Source organism: Leptonychotes weddellii, chromosome 9 (assembly GCF_054177405.1).
Source record: "Leptonychotes weddellii isolate Sample4059 chromosome 9, ASM5417740v2, whole genome shotgun sequence".
Lineage (NCBI taxonomy): Eukaryota > Metazoa > Chordata > Mammalia > Carnivora > Phocidae > Leptonychotes > Leptonychotes weddellii.
Window position 1 is genome coordinate 111093794 of NC_138377.1, and position 15918 is coordinate 111109711.

General features: G+C 51.0%; 1 protein-coding gene across 2 annotated transcripts in view; it reads left to right on the plus strand.

The window, feature by feature from the left end:
- ADAMTS17 (ADAM metallopeptidase with thrombospondin type 1 motif 17) overlaps window positions 1-15918 on the plus strand; it is a 280407-nt gene that overhangs the window by 184173 nt on the left and 80316 nt on the right. For both annotated transcript variants that reach the window (XM_081831556.1, XM_081831555.1), the window contains 3 exons: window positions 1695-1775; window positions 10762-10919; window positions 13809-13968. In XM_081831556.1, coding sequence (XP_081687682.1) covers window positions 1695-1775; window positions 10762-10919; window positions 13809-13968 — 399 coding nt within the window. The remainder of the gene's footprint in view (window positions 1-1694; window positions 1776-10761; window positions 10920-13808; window positions 13969-15918) is intronic.

The following is a 15918-nucleotide window of genomic DNA, read 5'->3' on the forward strand; positions in this document are numbered from 1 at the left end:
AGACGAAATCCAGGTCTCCTACTCCTCCGCCATCTTGCTCCGCCCCTCTACTATAACCTTTTGTAACTTGAATTTTGTACCTTGGGCACATACTGCCTAGCAAAACTCTAATTATTTTAAAGTTGTCCCTGCTCTTTTAAAACTCCATATGATAACCTACTCATGTAAAATGGTGTATGTATTTTTATATGCATTAATAAATGCTGAAAAGGCTAGTCTCCAAAATTTTGGCTTTTTAGGGATAATTTCTGTAATGCAACATGGTACGGGTTCATCTTGCTTTGCTTTTTTTCCCCCTTCTGTGGTTTGAATTATCATGTACTATTTTTATAATAAAAATAAGGCTCGTTTTACTGTGAGAAAATGAGGGAATAAACCAACCTCACACAAATAGGTATTTCCATAATCTCTACATAGCTGGGCTCAGAAAGCTCTCCTTTTTAATGCTCCCCTGCTGACTCTGAGGATCACATTTAGGAACCACAGCGGAAGGATTCACAATCTAATTTGGGATCATCATCTTAATTGCTGAAGCAAACACATATAACCCTTGTCTAAAACCCAAATGAAAATCAAAACAAAATGATTACCAGCCTGCATTTCAAAATCTCACCATAGTGCTTGGCTCATTTATTGACCCAGTTAACCAGGCGGTAGCCAGTGACTGACCTGTCCGGCAGCCTCGGTCATACCCTCCCTGAATCTTCATTATCCCCCACTGTCTGGGCACATGTGGGGTCAGAGGATGGGCAGAGGAAGGCCTCTGAGGACCTCCTGTATTAGTTGGAAATACTCAAGGAGATAGACAAAGCATGCACTGGGAGAGTTGCAGAAATGCCCAGAGATCAGTGGAAGCAGGCAATGGCTCACTGTGTGTTAAGAAGTGGTTTTGCCACTGGGCACGGAGCTTAGCTTCTGCCATCATTCCATGGATTTGGGGCTCAGAGTACAGCAAAGCCCAAAGGAACCTCCCGCAGATGGAGTGGACAGGGGCACGCTGCCCTTGTGCTCCAGGGAGGGGCTGTCCCTGCAGGATTCCAGGCTGTCTCAGTCTGTAAGGGCCTCTGTCACCAAGTACCACAACCTGAGTGGTATAAACAATGGACCGTTCGTGTCCCATGGCTCTGGAAGCTACAAGTCCAAGATCAAGGTGTGGGCAGGGTTGCTTCCTTCAGAATGCTGGAAGGAAGAATCTGCTTCATGCCTCTCCCCTAGCCTCTGGTGGCTTCGCTTGTACATGCATCACCCTGATCTCTGCTTTGTGCTTCCAAGGAGTTGTGTGTGTGTGTGTGTCTGCATCCGAATTTCCCCTTTATAAGATAAAGTGCCCACCCTACTCCAGTGGGATCTCATCGTAGCGAATCACATCTGCAAAGGCCCAATTTCCAAATCAGGTCACATTGTGAGGTAGTGGGGATTAGGACTTCAACCTAAGAATGGGGGTGGGTGGGGGAGATGCAATTCAACTCTCGACACACAGGAGTGGTGCTCCCTGGAATTTGGGCAGCCTGGAGGTTCTGGCCATAGAAGAACGCTCCTTGTTAGTTGATTTTTTAGAGCCGGGCGAGCAGCAGGCTCTGAAATCACCATGGGAGTGGGTGGGGGGTGGGTGGGGGGATTTTGGTAGGGAGTTTTATGTGGGCCTCTGCTGGGGGTGGAGGCATGCTTCACCTTTTTGTTCTCTGACACCACAGGTTATATCGAAGCTGCTATCATTCCGGCGGGAGCTCGGAGGATTCGCGTGGTGGAGGATAAACCTGCCCACAGTTTTCTAGGTAAAACAAAAAGAATCTGACTCATGATTTATGTTCTGAGATTTGGATGATCAGGCTGATTATGTGGTCCAGCATCATTCTCCCAGGTCGTGGGTTTTATACTCGTATCCGAGGTATAACGATAGAAGTAATCACAGTGCACCATATGTTCCTGTCCTATTTGGCTGAAGTGTAGCCACCCCCCAAGGTGGATGGGGAAAGGGGGGGGATCAGTAGGAAGGAAGCGAGGAATTGGGGTAGCGAAAGTCCCCCATAGTTACCCCAGGAGAACCCAGAGCAGCTTCAGCCCGCACAGCATGGACACATTGCCCAGCCGTTGATGGCTCTGGGGATGATTTCTTAGCTGGAAAAAATGAGTAATAGTCCTAGATCTAATGGGAGCACAAAAGAACACTGGTTTTCACTAAGTGCTGTGTACCCCAAATTCCTAGTGGCCAACTCTATTGACCAGGCACAAATGCCTGTGTCTTTCTATGGAAGGATGGGGTTCCATTCCAGATTGGTCTTCATTGCCTTCAACAGAACCATACTTTAAGCCCTAAGAATTATTCAATTGAACCCCTTCTTAGCCACCGAAGTCTCTCTGAGTGTATCCTAAGCGTAATGGCCAGTCTCTCCACTGGCCCTTGCAAAGGTCTGCCTGGTACGTGGGTTGAGCCCTAAATGTTCTGTATGCTGCTATGGGGACGAGCAGGGTGCCTAACGATTGCCTCTACTCATAGTTCACTGGGTTGGGACATGCTGTGACCCGTGTCCTCCCACCAGCCCTCCTCCTATGTTCTATCTTGGGTTAGATTTCAAATTGGAGGTGGCTGATCTCCTACCCAGGTACCCTTCTTCTGGGCTTCCTCCTATTATAATCTCCTCAGTCTGTATGGCAAGGTTCTGTTTGAGATTGACAAGAATATATAGGACATGATCTCTCTCTCTCTCTCTGGCTTCAAACTTAAGAATTAAGTAGTTTTGGCTGAAATGAAGTTATTCACAAAATGCTTTCATTTCACCTTTTATCACTGATTTTTAAAAAAAATTACATCTTTGTCCACATTCCTGCCTTCATAGATATGAAGGATCTAAGTCTTTCTTTGAAATGGTCCCTGCTTGAGAAACTCAAAGTCTAGGGCGCCTGGGTGGCTCAGTCGGTTAAGCATCTGCCTTCAGCTCAGGTCATGATCTCTGGGTCCTGGGATCAGACCCCGGGTCAGGATCCCTGCTCACCAGAGGGTCTGCTTCTCCCTCTCCCTCAGTCTCTCCCCCTGCTCGTGCTTGTTCTCTCTCTCTCTCTCTCCCAAATAAATAAATAAAATCTTTGAAAAAAAGAAAGAAACTCAAAGTCTGATTAGACAGACATAAAACAAACCTGTAGTAGGCAAGTTTACAATGAAGACCACCATCCTATAAGAACCGTTTGCAGACACCGAGCTAATCCTCACACACGCGCTTTGGGGAGAGGCAGGAGTGGGGCCGGGAGTTCTTGTTCCTGAGTGCCCACACCAGGGTTCACCAGTAAGCAGCCCCTTGGGGTCCCTACTGTGTCCTCAAGCAGCCCTGTCCCCTCCTCTGCAGCTTTCTCTTCTGCCGTCCACCCCGCCTCCTTGAGGCCACTGTGTCTCCTGCTACCAGGGTAGGACCTTACCATCCCTTAGGTTGACACCCACATGGCTCTCATCAGCCTCTGTGGCTTTGCTACCCAACCCCCAGGATGGACGCTGTCCCAGTCTAGCCTGGCACCCTTGTCTGCAGTTGCCCCAGCTATCGCTGCAGATAGAACGATGCTTATACATGCTTTCTAAAGTAGCCTTGTGGTACTTGTGCTCTTCGCAGCTTCTGCAGAGAGGTGGCCTTTTTTACTAAATTCCCAAAGAGCCCACCCCCTCTCTGCCCAACTGAGGAAACTGGGTCAACCTCACCAGCATCTGCTTTGGAAGCCCAGTCACCCAGTGTCACCCCCAAAAGTTACCCTTTCCGACTGGATACATCAGCCCTCACCTACCTGGGAGAGACATTTCTGCTCCCTGGGGGGCACCGGGCCTTGGTGGGTGGCAGACGTTGCCTTTGACATGATCTCACTATCCCAGGAGCTGGCACCGTTCCAAGGTCAACTGCTTGGTTCTTCCATCAGAGCACCAGCAGGTGCTCCAGCAAGCGAGTCCCTTGGCTTCCGGTCCGGGCTTCCCAGACTTCCCAGCACCATTCCTGCCCCTGACCCAGCCCCAGGTGGCCCTTGAAATTCGGAACGTTATCTGTACTTTCCTGTGGCAAGATAAGGACAGAAGGATGTCAGAATCCTTTAGATTGCCCAACTTCTAATTCCTATAGTAAAAATGAACTTCTCCCTGGAACCCGTGTTAGGGCCACGTAACTAGTGAGTGTTGCCCGTGGGGGGCTGGCTCTCCCGTTGGTTCCTTTCGGCTCCTGTGGTCTGCACAAACATCAACCTTTGTGGCTCCCAGGCATTGAGCCCTACCTTGCTTTGCAGACCTGACTCCTCACCACCCCCAAAACCACTGCAAAGTATTGCTTTGCCTATTTCACTGAGGGCAAGACGGAGGCTCCAGGGGTTCATTCAGGAGCTTATCCAGATGCCTTGTATCATTGGGGTCTGCGGCCATTCACGAGCCTCCCAGAATTGCCCTGATATCAGCAGAGGGGGATGTCTTTTCACTGGAGAACAGGTGTTGCATGTGCCCATTGCTTTTACTTCTTTGTGTGGACTTCAAGGAGGCAAATCTCCATCCCAAGGAGATTGGTTCGGTGTAACTTCCCCCAAAGCACTGGACCTCCAAGGGAGCTTGGAGCCAGCTTTGGTCTTCTTATCTTAGTCCTACGTTTTAGTCCCAGGAGCCCAGGACCTGGTGTGTGAATGAAGGCAAATCCGAAGGTGGTCCACACTCGTCATGTTTCTAAAGTTAGTTCAAACAAACCTTGTTTCCACTCGGGGCTGTGGGTGCTTTGGAAGTCAACCCAGTGTAACCTTGAATTACTCCCTCACATTTGCTGGGAGCCCTTCCCGAAGAATTTCTCCCCACCTACCTTCAGCCCACGCTGCCTGGCTCTCGGCTCCAAACCACCTGGCCCAGGGAATGCCGCTGCAGTTTGCATCCGCAGCTCAGAACAGAGCTGGCAGCACCCGGAGTGGAAATAAAAGGAACTGACGGGATGCCAGGATTAGAAGTAGGTTGACTGTGGGTCAAGTCTTGCAGTGGAATCCAAGAGGGAGAAAGACAAAAAGAAGCCCAGCTTCTGCACAGCACCATGCAAGAGGAGAGCCTGCAGATGGGGTCGGACCTCTTCAGTCTGCCTCCAGCCGGCTGTAGGGAGGAGCTGCGCCCTCCCAGCAGGAATGTTCCCCCCCTACCCCCCTCTGCTCCCCAGAATGGCTCAGGATCTTTTCTCACAGTGCCTGGATGTCCAGGGACGATGTGTAGATGTCCACAGGGAGAAAGAGGGGCCCGGGAGGGAAATGGACATTGGCCACGTGACCTCACGTTCTGGGTCATTCCTTGATAGAATGGTTTTGTTCTGCCACAGGAGCAAGAGAGCAAGAGAGAGCTCGTGCCCATCCTCGTCCCTGCAGAAGTCTCTCTAGCTGCTAGAGGCCCCTAAAGGCTTCTAAGCCAAATACACAAAAGCCAGCACTGTTCTATTTTGGACGGTGGCTTAAAACATCCAGCCTCTGACCCAGACAGAAGCAGCAAGCAAAAATTTCCTCCCCAGCAAATCAAAACTTCAGACAGCACAGATCAAATCAAGTCACTCAGGATTTCCCTTTGTTGGTCACTTTATTATTTGCCAGTCAAATCAAAGCATGTGTAATCCTTTCAATAGCCCCTGTTGAATTTCTGGGCCTAAAAATCCTAATTTCAAATGCAAACCAACCTCAACCTGCTTACAGACACAGGGGGCTTGCCTAGACCCTCCATGCCACAGGATTGAGAGGGACAGGAACTTGTAGGGCCTGAAACTTACTTAACTCTGGGGCCTTCTTTCAGAAAAAGAATGCATCATCACGTACAAGGCCTTGGAAAGGACTCTGGCAAGGGGCTGCCCCACCAGCTCTCGCAAACCCTGCTGAGGGAAGCTAGCCTTGCGGGGAGAATGATGCCGGTGAGCCAGGGGGTGGTCTGTGTTCTCACCGTCTGGAGCTGACCTGGGCCCACAACATGGGCTTCTCATTGGACTCTACACCGAACCTATGTATTTGCTACTAATAATGATCTTGATGTTCCAAGAGATTCTCTGAGGCGGCTGTCCCGCCCTTCTGAAGGAATCTCAGATGCTAAATTCCCATCTTAACAGGAAGTCCCAGTGCCACCACTGGACCCCAGCACCTTGCAGATTTCTGACTCTTGCTGACTAGATTCCTCACCCAAAGTCAGTAGGTTTGAAGCGATTGCCGTGCTTCGTGGAATTGCTGAGTCCCTACGTTTCCCTCTGTGTTTTTCCTCCCGCCGCAAAATTCGTCAAGGATGGGCATCAAGATCAAACTGTCCCGAGGATGGGGTGCCCAGTGGCCGTTGTAAAGCCACGTTTGCGCCACCTGGCTGGCTCAGTGGGTAGAGCATGCAACTCTGGATCTCAGGGTTGTGAGCTCCAGCCCCAGGTTGGGTGTAGAGATTACTTAAAAGCCACGTTTGCAGTGACTGGAAGCTTGCAGCTGCCGTGGAGGTGAGTTTATTCTTTCTAGGGCCATGAGGGCCCCGCCCACACCCTCAAAGCTGTGATGGTGTGAGACTTCCCCGAGTCAGCAGCTCCAGACCAGGCCTTGGAAAGCAAAGCCAGGCGCTTTGCGAACTCCTGGGGGCACCTCAGCAGTGGGGTATGGCCTGGAGGAGCTCTGCGTTCACTGGGGTCACACGGATGGTGGGAAATCTACTGTAAATCTAGGTTCTCGCTAGCAAGCTGGTTACCAGTGCTCCGCTGTCTGACGTGTTCTTCCCCCATTCGGCCACTGACCTTGTTCTGGCCTAACTGGCCAGCCACCGCCTGCCACTCTCACATCCCCTCCCCCTCTTCTTTGACCAATACCCGCTCATCCAAGCCACCCCAGACCCCCCCTGCAGACCACCTCCTGCAGTGTCTCCTCCACCTGCCCCTCTCAGCACTTCCCCCTACCGACAGGCACGACCCTGCTCTGGTGATCGGAGGCTGGCATGCCCCAAGCCCCAGCTGGCTCTCCATCTGGCCCCTGGATCAGCCACAGCGGGTGCCTCTGCCGTCAGAAGCGGGGCTCCCCAGGCTGGCCCCCACACCTCTACGTGCTGTTTCTGCAGATGGTTTTATAATCGCCTCCAGGTGCGCCCTCTTGGACATTTTCCAGTCCTTCCCAGTCTTGACCCCCCCCCAGATGTTTGACTTTTGGCATGGAGGCATAGTAGCTTTCCCTGTATAATTCACTAAGTCACTTTACAGCGCCTTACACAAAGGGCCGAGGAAATGCACAAACAAGGCTCAGTAAGAAAGAGCCACCTCATCCTGGGCATTAGTGCCAGACGGGAGCAGAGGCTCAGGAGACAGTTTAAGGCCTTGGTAGAGTAGGCCAGGTCTTCTAAATCTCAGGGTACAAAGCTTACACTGCTAAGGATCCTAGGGTGGTTTCTAGGAGTCCATACTAGTAATCTTCTTTCCCAAGCTGCCCTGCCCCTATCATGGTTAGTATTTAAAAAAACAAAAACAAACAAACAAAAACCCAACCTTCAAAAGACACATGTGAAAGCCAAATGCAGTTCTCAGTTGCTGAGCATCAGCTTCAGGCACTGCTGGATCCAGGGGCTTAAAATGATATCATGGGAAACTGTCCCTCTCGACCCTGGCACCACTGTCCTCTCAGTTGACTTTAATCTGGGGGCCTCTTCCCATGCACTGGTAATCCAGATTTACTTTGAGTCTCTGGGCAATCCTGTGGAAAAAAAGCTGCTTCTTCCCAAAGAGAACGGAAGTCTTAGAACTGACTCTCACTGTCCAGGGTTGGGTGATGGGCCCATACCTGGAACTGAGATGAATTTGGGGTCAGTTAGAGGAAGAACATACCCCCAAAGGAAACTCTGGGCTGTTGTTACTTGAAGAAAGAGAAATAGATGCCAGGCAGCCAACACACTATTCACAACAGCCATAACATGAGAACAAGGTCAGGGCCCCAACTCTTAAACCCAAGGCCCCAGCCCAGGGCACTGAGTGGGAGAGTCAGCTGGTGCATGCGGGTGACCAGTGACAAGGAGAGCAGCCACCCCAGAGTGTGGGAAGTGGGTTCTAGGGGGTGGGCCAAGCATGGTGGTGGTCAGCATACAGCTCTAAAGAAACTCTGCCCATCTCTCTAACTCCAAGTTCCGGGGGGGGGAGGGGGTCTCAACATGCTCGAGGTCTCCCACCCCGATAACAAGAACAGTGAAACTTCTCTGCCCTTCTCCACCCTTTAGAGCCACTCTTCATCTCGCCTCCTTTTCCCAGCCAGACTTCTGGGGGGGAAAATTGCTTCCCCTCCCACTTGCTTCTCCACACAGAGCAGTGGCCTCAGGAAGAGTAATCATGGCCACCCCGGGTCAGGATCCACAGTCCATGCCTGCCAGGCACGCCCAGGCCACCTCTTCTCCCTGCTCTTCTTGCAGTCTCACCTCAAGGGCACCTCTGCTTTTCTTCCAGAAAGTCTTCCCCATCTGCCCCCGTCCCACACATACATATGCGGGCCCTGAACTCACCTCTGCCACAGAGCCTATGAAGCTGTGCTGTGTTTATCTGTTTTCTCACTTGTCTCCCTTCCAAATGTTGAGCTCGCTGAGGGCAGGAGCTGTGTCCTCATCATCCAGCTAGGAGGCCCTGACTGGCGGGGCGGGGGGAGGGAGAAGGAAGGGGGGAACATATTGGCCGCTCCCTGAGCTTCCCGGTCTGACTTGTTCTTCCTGAAACCATTCCTTGAGGACTCTGGCCCCTCACTGTGTCTGTCTGCCCCATCCCACCAGCCTGCACTGATTTCTGAAACCAAATTTACGTGTGCAAGAAACAATTTTCCAAACCTACAGAGAAGTAGAAAGAATAATCTGCGAGTTGCATTATTTTTATAAGGGTATATAGAACATGAGACCCAGCAGCAGTTCAAGCCTGGAATGTGTTCTCTTGGAAAACAAGTAGGACACTTGTGCATTTTTGCATTTGTCATAAGACTCTAGATGGAGGCTATAACCTAAAGAATATGGAAATTTAAATTGCCAGAGTAGTGAGAGTGCTGAGCTTGGTGCGTTTAGGTTCAGGTTGTCCACTCTTCATAGCTGTGTGACATTAGGCAGGTAACTTAACCTCTCTGTGCCCCCATTTCCTCATCTGTGAAAAGGGGAAAATAATGCTTTACCTTAGAGAGTTGTTGGGAAGAGTAAATGGGTAAAAGTACATATAGGGGCTATATCCAAGAACATGCCCCTTGAAAGGTGGCTGGTAGGTTTTGGCTGAGGAAGGGACAAAGGAGCAGAGATTGTGAGTATCCTTACATTCTCACTTCCTTCTCATAGCCAGGAAATTTCAGTAGCAGGTAGAATTTCTTGAAGGGAAATGTTCAATTCCAAGAGGTAGAGCCTTCCCTTTTCTAAGCCTTCCCTGGAGTCCTGTAACCCTCCACCACTCACTCTGCACAACCACCCTGGATATGAAATCCCGACGAGAAGTCGCTCTACTGGAAAACAACCCTTCCTGCTTCTTTCCTAGTTTCTCTTGGCAGTTCCTAGAAGCAAGGAGTCATGAGCACGCATCTCCTCCATGTGCCCCAGGATGGCCTGGCAGGGCGGGAACAAGCACTAGGACCAAAATGTCCTAGAGACAGCCCAGCTGCTGGTGGCCTGACCAGGTCCAACCAGGTCCTGACCCAGCCTTGGGGCTCATGGATTCAGGGCTAACAGAAACCCCTTTTTGGTTTCAACTCTCATTATCCACAATCGGTATGAAATGCGGGTGTTTTATTTCTGGCCTCTGGGAGCCAAGAGGAAGGAATGGGATGGAACCCGCTTTTGCTGATTGTGGACCGAGCAGGGTCCCAAAGCAATTGTGAGCACTGGGGGCATTGGGGCATGGGAGGGCTCCAGCTGCCCTTGCAGAGAGGGAGGCATTGCCCCCAGGGTGTCCTGGGAGTTTCATCGTTTGAGTGACAGAAGACTTGTTGTCAACCTACTATCATCTGTGACCTTCTCCCAAATGCCAGAACCTCTTAGCTCTTGTCTTTCCTAAATAACAAAACGAAACAAAAAAAACCCACAGAATTTCACTGCAGAAGGGGACACAAGAAAGTCACTGTCAGCACTCAGATAATCAATACATGGCTTGTAGGGAAAAGCAGATTTTTGCTCTGGCCAATCAACAAAATGTTGATTTTGTTTCTTCCAACACATTCTGTACAGAGTGGAGGTGTGAGCCCGCAGAGCGTGAACCCGAGGACCATTGAACCCTACCCTTGTGGCATTGTCCGAGCCCTACTGTCCCATCCGTGGTCGGCTCAGGTTCCCAGACTCTACCATTTAATAGAAGAGCAACTGTTTCTTGAAGGAGCCCCCACTTTACTAACATGGGGCGCTCAAATCCTTAAGAGAAGCTGGATTAGGCTATAACTGTAAAAAGCCCCAGGTAGGTAGCAGTCAAATGAATTGATGAGTTTTGCTAAAGCGGCATACCCCTCTTTGTAGTGTTGGACACCTTAAAATAGAATTCATCCATCAGGCAGAAGACCCTCTACCCTGGAAGTTTAGTAAAATGTGATTGGGCTGCGCTTGTCTCCATCCCCTGGCATTCTATCTCAGAGGGTCCTGCGGGTCTTGAGCTGTTTGCCCCCTGTGAGCCAGACTTCTGTTGTCAGCATCCAGAAAGCTCACCTTCTATCACTGTAGACCTCCCTCCCTTCCCCTGTAGAGGTGGAGAGGGAGATCTCCGATCCATCCCTCAGGACACTGAGATTCCCCTGAAAAGGCAGACTGACGCCCCCTGATTCCATGATGTTCCCTTTTCTTTCTAGCTCTGAAAGATACCAATAAGAGATCCATCAACAGTGATTGGAAGATAGAGCTCCCTGGAGAGTACCAGATTGCAGGCACAACTGTGCGCTACGTTAGAAGGGGCCTGTGGGAGAAGATTTCTGCCAAGGGACCAACCAAGATACCACTGCATCTGATGGTAACTTGCCATGCTCTTGCCTTTGTCCCAAGCCTGAGGCTCCAAGGGATCTCGCCAGTTCCCTTCTTCCCGGGGGTGCTGGGGAGAGGAGCTCGCCTGGTTCCTGGTGGGTTTCCTGGCCACCTGCTGCTCAAGCCTCCCTCTCTCATGGTCTTTTCTTATCTCATCCCTTTCGCCACATGCCTGAGAATTTTCCCTTCCCCAGACTTGGCCCTGGCTCTTCACTGGCAGAGCTCCCATCTTTCTCAAAAGGAACTGCCTCCGGGAAGGAAATACTGGGCCCTGTGACAGCCAGGGAGACTTGGCCCCATGGAGCAGACAGCCCCGCTCAGAGTCTCTGTTTTTATATCAGATAGCACAGGTCCGCCCCACAGTTGGTGTATCCACACTGGAAACTACCTTTTGGAAATGAACTGTCGACTCCATTTCCAAACCAGCATCACTCAGATTTTCCAGACTCGGCTCTGCATCAGGCATTCGGGAACCAGGAGAGGGAGAACCGGGTTCTACAGGAAGGTTGACTCCCGGTGTAGTCTCATGGATCCCAGGCAGTCAGGCCGGGTTGGGGCTACCTTGTCTTACCTGTTGTCTCAAGGTGGGGAGAACCCCATGCAAACCACTTGAACATCAGTGAGGCGTCCCTCTAAGAGTACTAAAGATCTTCAGAGAAAGGAATCCCACCATTTCCTTCTTAAGGTCCAGGAGTTCCCATGGCTCACTTCTGATTGCTCGGAATTATTGATTCCATGTCTCGTTCCAAGGCACGGGTTCCGTGGCCGTTTGTGCGTCTGTAACCAAAGCACATTTTGTCCTCTGTGCTTCCAGAGTCTCCGCTTGGAAATTTTGTTTTTCTCCGTTAATTTGTGGTCTCTGGCAACCTGCGGCCGTTCAAGGTTAGGTGATACCCAGAAGAGTCGCCGGCCACCTCTCTGGGAATCCCCTGAGGAGACCGCTCTGCGGGGACAGGCTTGCCCATGACGGCCCTGCCCCCGCCACACGATGAGAGAGCAGAGGGAACTGGTTTCCATGCCTGGCTTCAGCCGTCCATAAACCTGTGACTGCCACACTCAGCCCACTAAATCCACGGCCAACGTAGCCCCGCACGTTTGATTTCTGGGATCCAAGGACCTGTCCCTAAGCCACCGCCCTGTGATGAGATTATGTCCTAGTCTAAGGCATTAGAACAAATCCGCCTGTCCTGATTTAAAAGGGTTACAAGAGGAAGCATAAGACAAGATAAAAAAAAAAAAAAAAAGATCAAACCATGCAGCCATGTCACCTGTTAGCACGTGAATTGGCTTTCTCTAGCAAACCCTAGGATGGGTGTATTTCCCTCTCTTGCCCAAAGCTTTCCTAAGCTGTGAGGGAATTGTCAGCCCATTAAAGCAAATGCACAGCCCGGATTCATTCAGACCATGCCTGATACACTAAACTCAGCCGAAGTCCCAGCCCTCTCTAATATTAATCACTTTTATCTCTTGAAATAATGATTAGTTCAAGTTTTTAAACCTAGAAATGAGAGGTGCCCCTCTGCCTCTACATAGGTGTCCGTCATCCCCAAACTGTGGTGCGTATATCGCTTGCAGGGTCAGGAGCACCCGCAGAGCCACGGGAACCTGCATTTGAAACCAATTACACACTCACACACACAAATTATACGTGGCTGCAAAATTGCATGAAATTGGTTTCATATGGATTCTTGATGCACCAGTCTTATTCCCACACTGAGATAATAAAGATCTTTTAAAGAAGGTTTTTTGTTTTTTTTAAAAACTGGAGGCATTTTTCCAAATGCATTACTGCAAGTCTGTTTCTTGGAGAAGTGGATGTTTATGCGGTTCAGGCTGCTCTTAGCACCTCACCCCCACCCTGCAACTCAAGCCCTTGGAGGGCTGAGAGATTCTCAGGGGCAGCATGGGGACCTCCCCAGGTCAGGGCAGGTGGAACACACTCTTCCAGGCCTGGAAGGGAACTTGATCACAGCGTTGACCCAGGAGTGCCCAATGGTTCCAAGTCTAGCCTGAAGACCCATCACCTCCAGCCAGGCTCCCCCCAGAGGGCTTGTTTTGCACAATTACACATGGAAAAATAATACTGGTAGAACATCTCTGTCCTTACAGGGCTTGTACACAGATTGCCAAACAAAGGGCAAACCCATCCATCTGCTCACTCACCAGGATTTCAGACCCAAGCGTCCCCAAGCGGCAGGTTGGCTCCCCACCCTCTCACTCTAGTTTTAAGCCTTGAGCCACGCCCCTGCCACCCTGTGGGCATCACCATCTTAGCTCCTGTGGCATCAAGAAGGCTCAGGCACCCCTGGACTCCTCAGCAGAAGTCCCCAAGATTCCTGTGCAGTGGGGTTGTGTTTGCCCGTGAGCCTGCCCTACATGGAGCAAGGGCTGGTGCTTGGGGACTGAAGAGTGATGTTCATTTTCAAAGGAGTAGAGTAACCCTACCTGTTCAGATGCCTTTTTAGGTCAAAGCCGCATATTTGTGTCTTTCTTGCCTGCAAGGGCAGCTTTGTGGCTGAGTATGTGGGACGGGTCCTTTGCGCTGTGGGGAGCAGCTCTCCCTATAAAACGCCATCTGAGAGCCTACAAACTTGCTCCTCCCCAAAGTCCTCATCTAAACTGGTCCTTTCTCCAGTGGGAGAGAGAGCAGAGCTCCCTGCTGAGGGTCCACATACACTCCTGCCCCTGAGTTGAGTCTCTGAGGAACCTGAGACTGAAATAAGGGAGCACCCCTAGAACGAACCCCTCTTGAAACCCGGAAAAGACCTGGTTACCCCAGTAGGGAGACGGCCACAGTGTGGCTTAGTTTGCAAATTCAGCAGGCCTGTGGGGTTCTTCTCCATTTCAAAACGACCTTTGATTTGTACTGCTGATCCAGGTGCTGTTATTTCATGACCAAAATTATGGAATCCATTACGAGTACACTGTTCCTGTCAACTACACTGCGGAAAATCAGAGTGAACCCGAAAAACCCCAGGACTCTTTGTTCATCTGGACCCACAGCGGCTGGGAAGGGTGCAGCGTGCAGTGTGGAGGAGGTGAGCAGCCAGAGTCACGGGCCCGTTGGGTGTGCGGTCTTGCTGAAGGAAGGCACGAACTCGGGGCACCCTGTGGCCGGCACACAGGGCATGAGAAGGGCTGGCCATGTCACCTGTGTTTCCACGGGAACTTACCCACGTCCCACTGCAATTCTCTCTGCAAGACACTCACGCAGTCCTCCACACTCCTGTGCCCACACAGCTGCTTTGCCTATGGTGCAGGGCCCTCGGACTCTGCCCTGAGTGGAGGTTTGGCCCCTGTACGGGTACGTCACAGGTATGACAGGGGAGTGACCCTGGGGGTGAACAGAATACACCTTCACCTGTTCCCGTTCAGTGGAGGGCCTCCAGATGCTTTTGCCCCCAAATTCTCTTTCCTCTTGGCCACAGGTACCCCACTACAGGATGCGGTGGAAAGAAAGAGTCCCACGAGGCCAGGGAAACATTCCGAGCATGAGTCCTGGCTTTGTGATTTGCCGCCATATTTTAGCAAATGACTTACCCTGTCTATACTGAAATTTCCTCAACTCTAAAATAGAGTGATCCGCCCCTATGCCCACTGCAGGGAGGAGACTGCCACTCTAAAAATCTGTATCAGCAAAAAGCACTGTATTTGTTACGGGGAGGTTTAGGGAGAGGAGGAGGAAGCCATTCTCAACTCTTAGCTAGAAGCCCTTTTGTAATTTTCACCCTGACAGGAAACAAAGCCAGGTCGTGGGAGGTGGGACACAGGGTGGGTGGGTTTTGATGGACACAGAGTTAGGATGGAAGGTTCACCTGGACTCTGGAATGCCAATCCAGAGTGTAGCATGGCCCCACCAATACCCATTCCTGCGTGGTCGTTGACCACCAAGATGATGTCTGTCAGATACCCAATATGTGGAGGTTCGTTTACCATTTAAGCAACTTGTCCCATTTCTTATGGGTAAGAATTACAGCTCTAACATGATTGGGCCATCAGACACTGCCGGAGTCAACTGTGAATTCCCTCCCTCTCCTGCACGTCTTGGCTCACTGTCCTCGCTGCTTGGACCCAGCCTGTTCCTAAAGCATCCTGGCCATTGGCATAGCCTCAGGATCCTCCATCAGCCCTGTCCCTATCCCGCTTTGCACTGTTCCCCTGTCCCTCAGCTGTCCCCCTGTGCCCGTGGCCCTCCAACCTCCAAAAGCAGCACTTCCCATATCCCCGACTGCCAGACTTTTCCTCCTGGGCAACTTACAAACTAAGCATGTCCCAAAATGCAGCCATTAACAGTCTCCCCTCGGCTGGGGGGCTGGGGAGTGCTGTTCCACTGGTGTCACTGTTGGCCCAGTGGCATTCCTGTGTGACACCAATGACTCCCAGGTTGTCAGATGACAACCGATGACTCACCATTGTCAGACCTGCGGCCAAAGCTGAACTATGGCTTGAGGTGGCCCCGTGCTTCTTACACGCACACAAGGCTGCAGCCGCGGCCGGTAAGAGCTGATGGTATGGTTCGGGACTCCACACTCTCGAGGCATCCCTAAAGGACAAATTCTCCAGGAGGCAGACTGAGCGAGGAATCTGGGGTCCAAAGAATTGTGCCTGATATCCTCTTAATCTTGGTATTGCCACACTTCCCAAATAATAATAAAAACAGAATATAGCTAATATGAAGTGTTAACCCTGACTAGGCTCTGTTCTAAACACTCTCTGTGTACCAATTAATTTTAACTGCCCCTGAAGCACCCTAAGGCACAGGGAGGTTAAGTGAACCAGCCTGGTTGAGGAAACTGAGGCACAGAATCATGGCGGCTAGCTGTTGATCCTGTGGTCATTATGCCGGTGATGAAACCAAGTTTGAAACCAGCCAGCCTGGCTCCAGAAGCCACCCTCTCTAGCTCCCAATCATCCGCCTCCCTGGCAAAGTCATGACCAAGCAGCGTGTAGGGTGCTCTGGGGAAACACAGAGAATGGCTACCCCCATC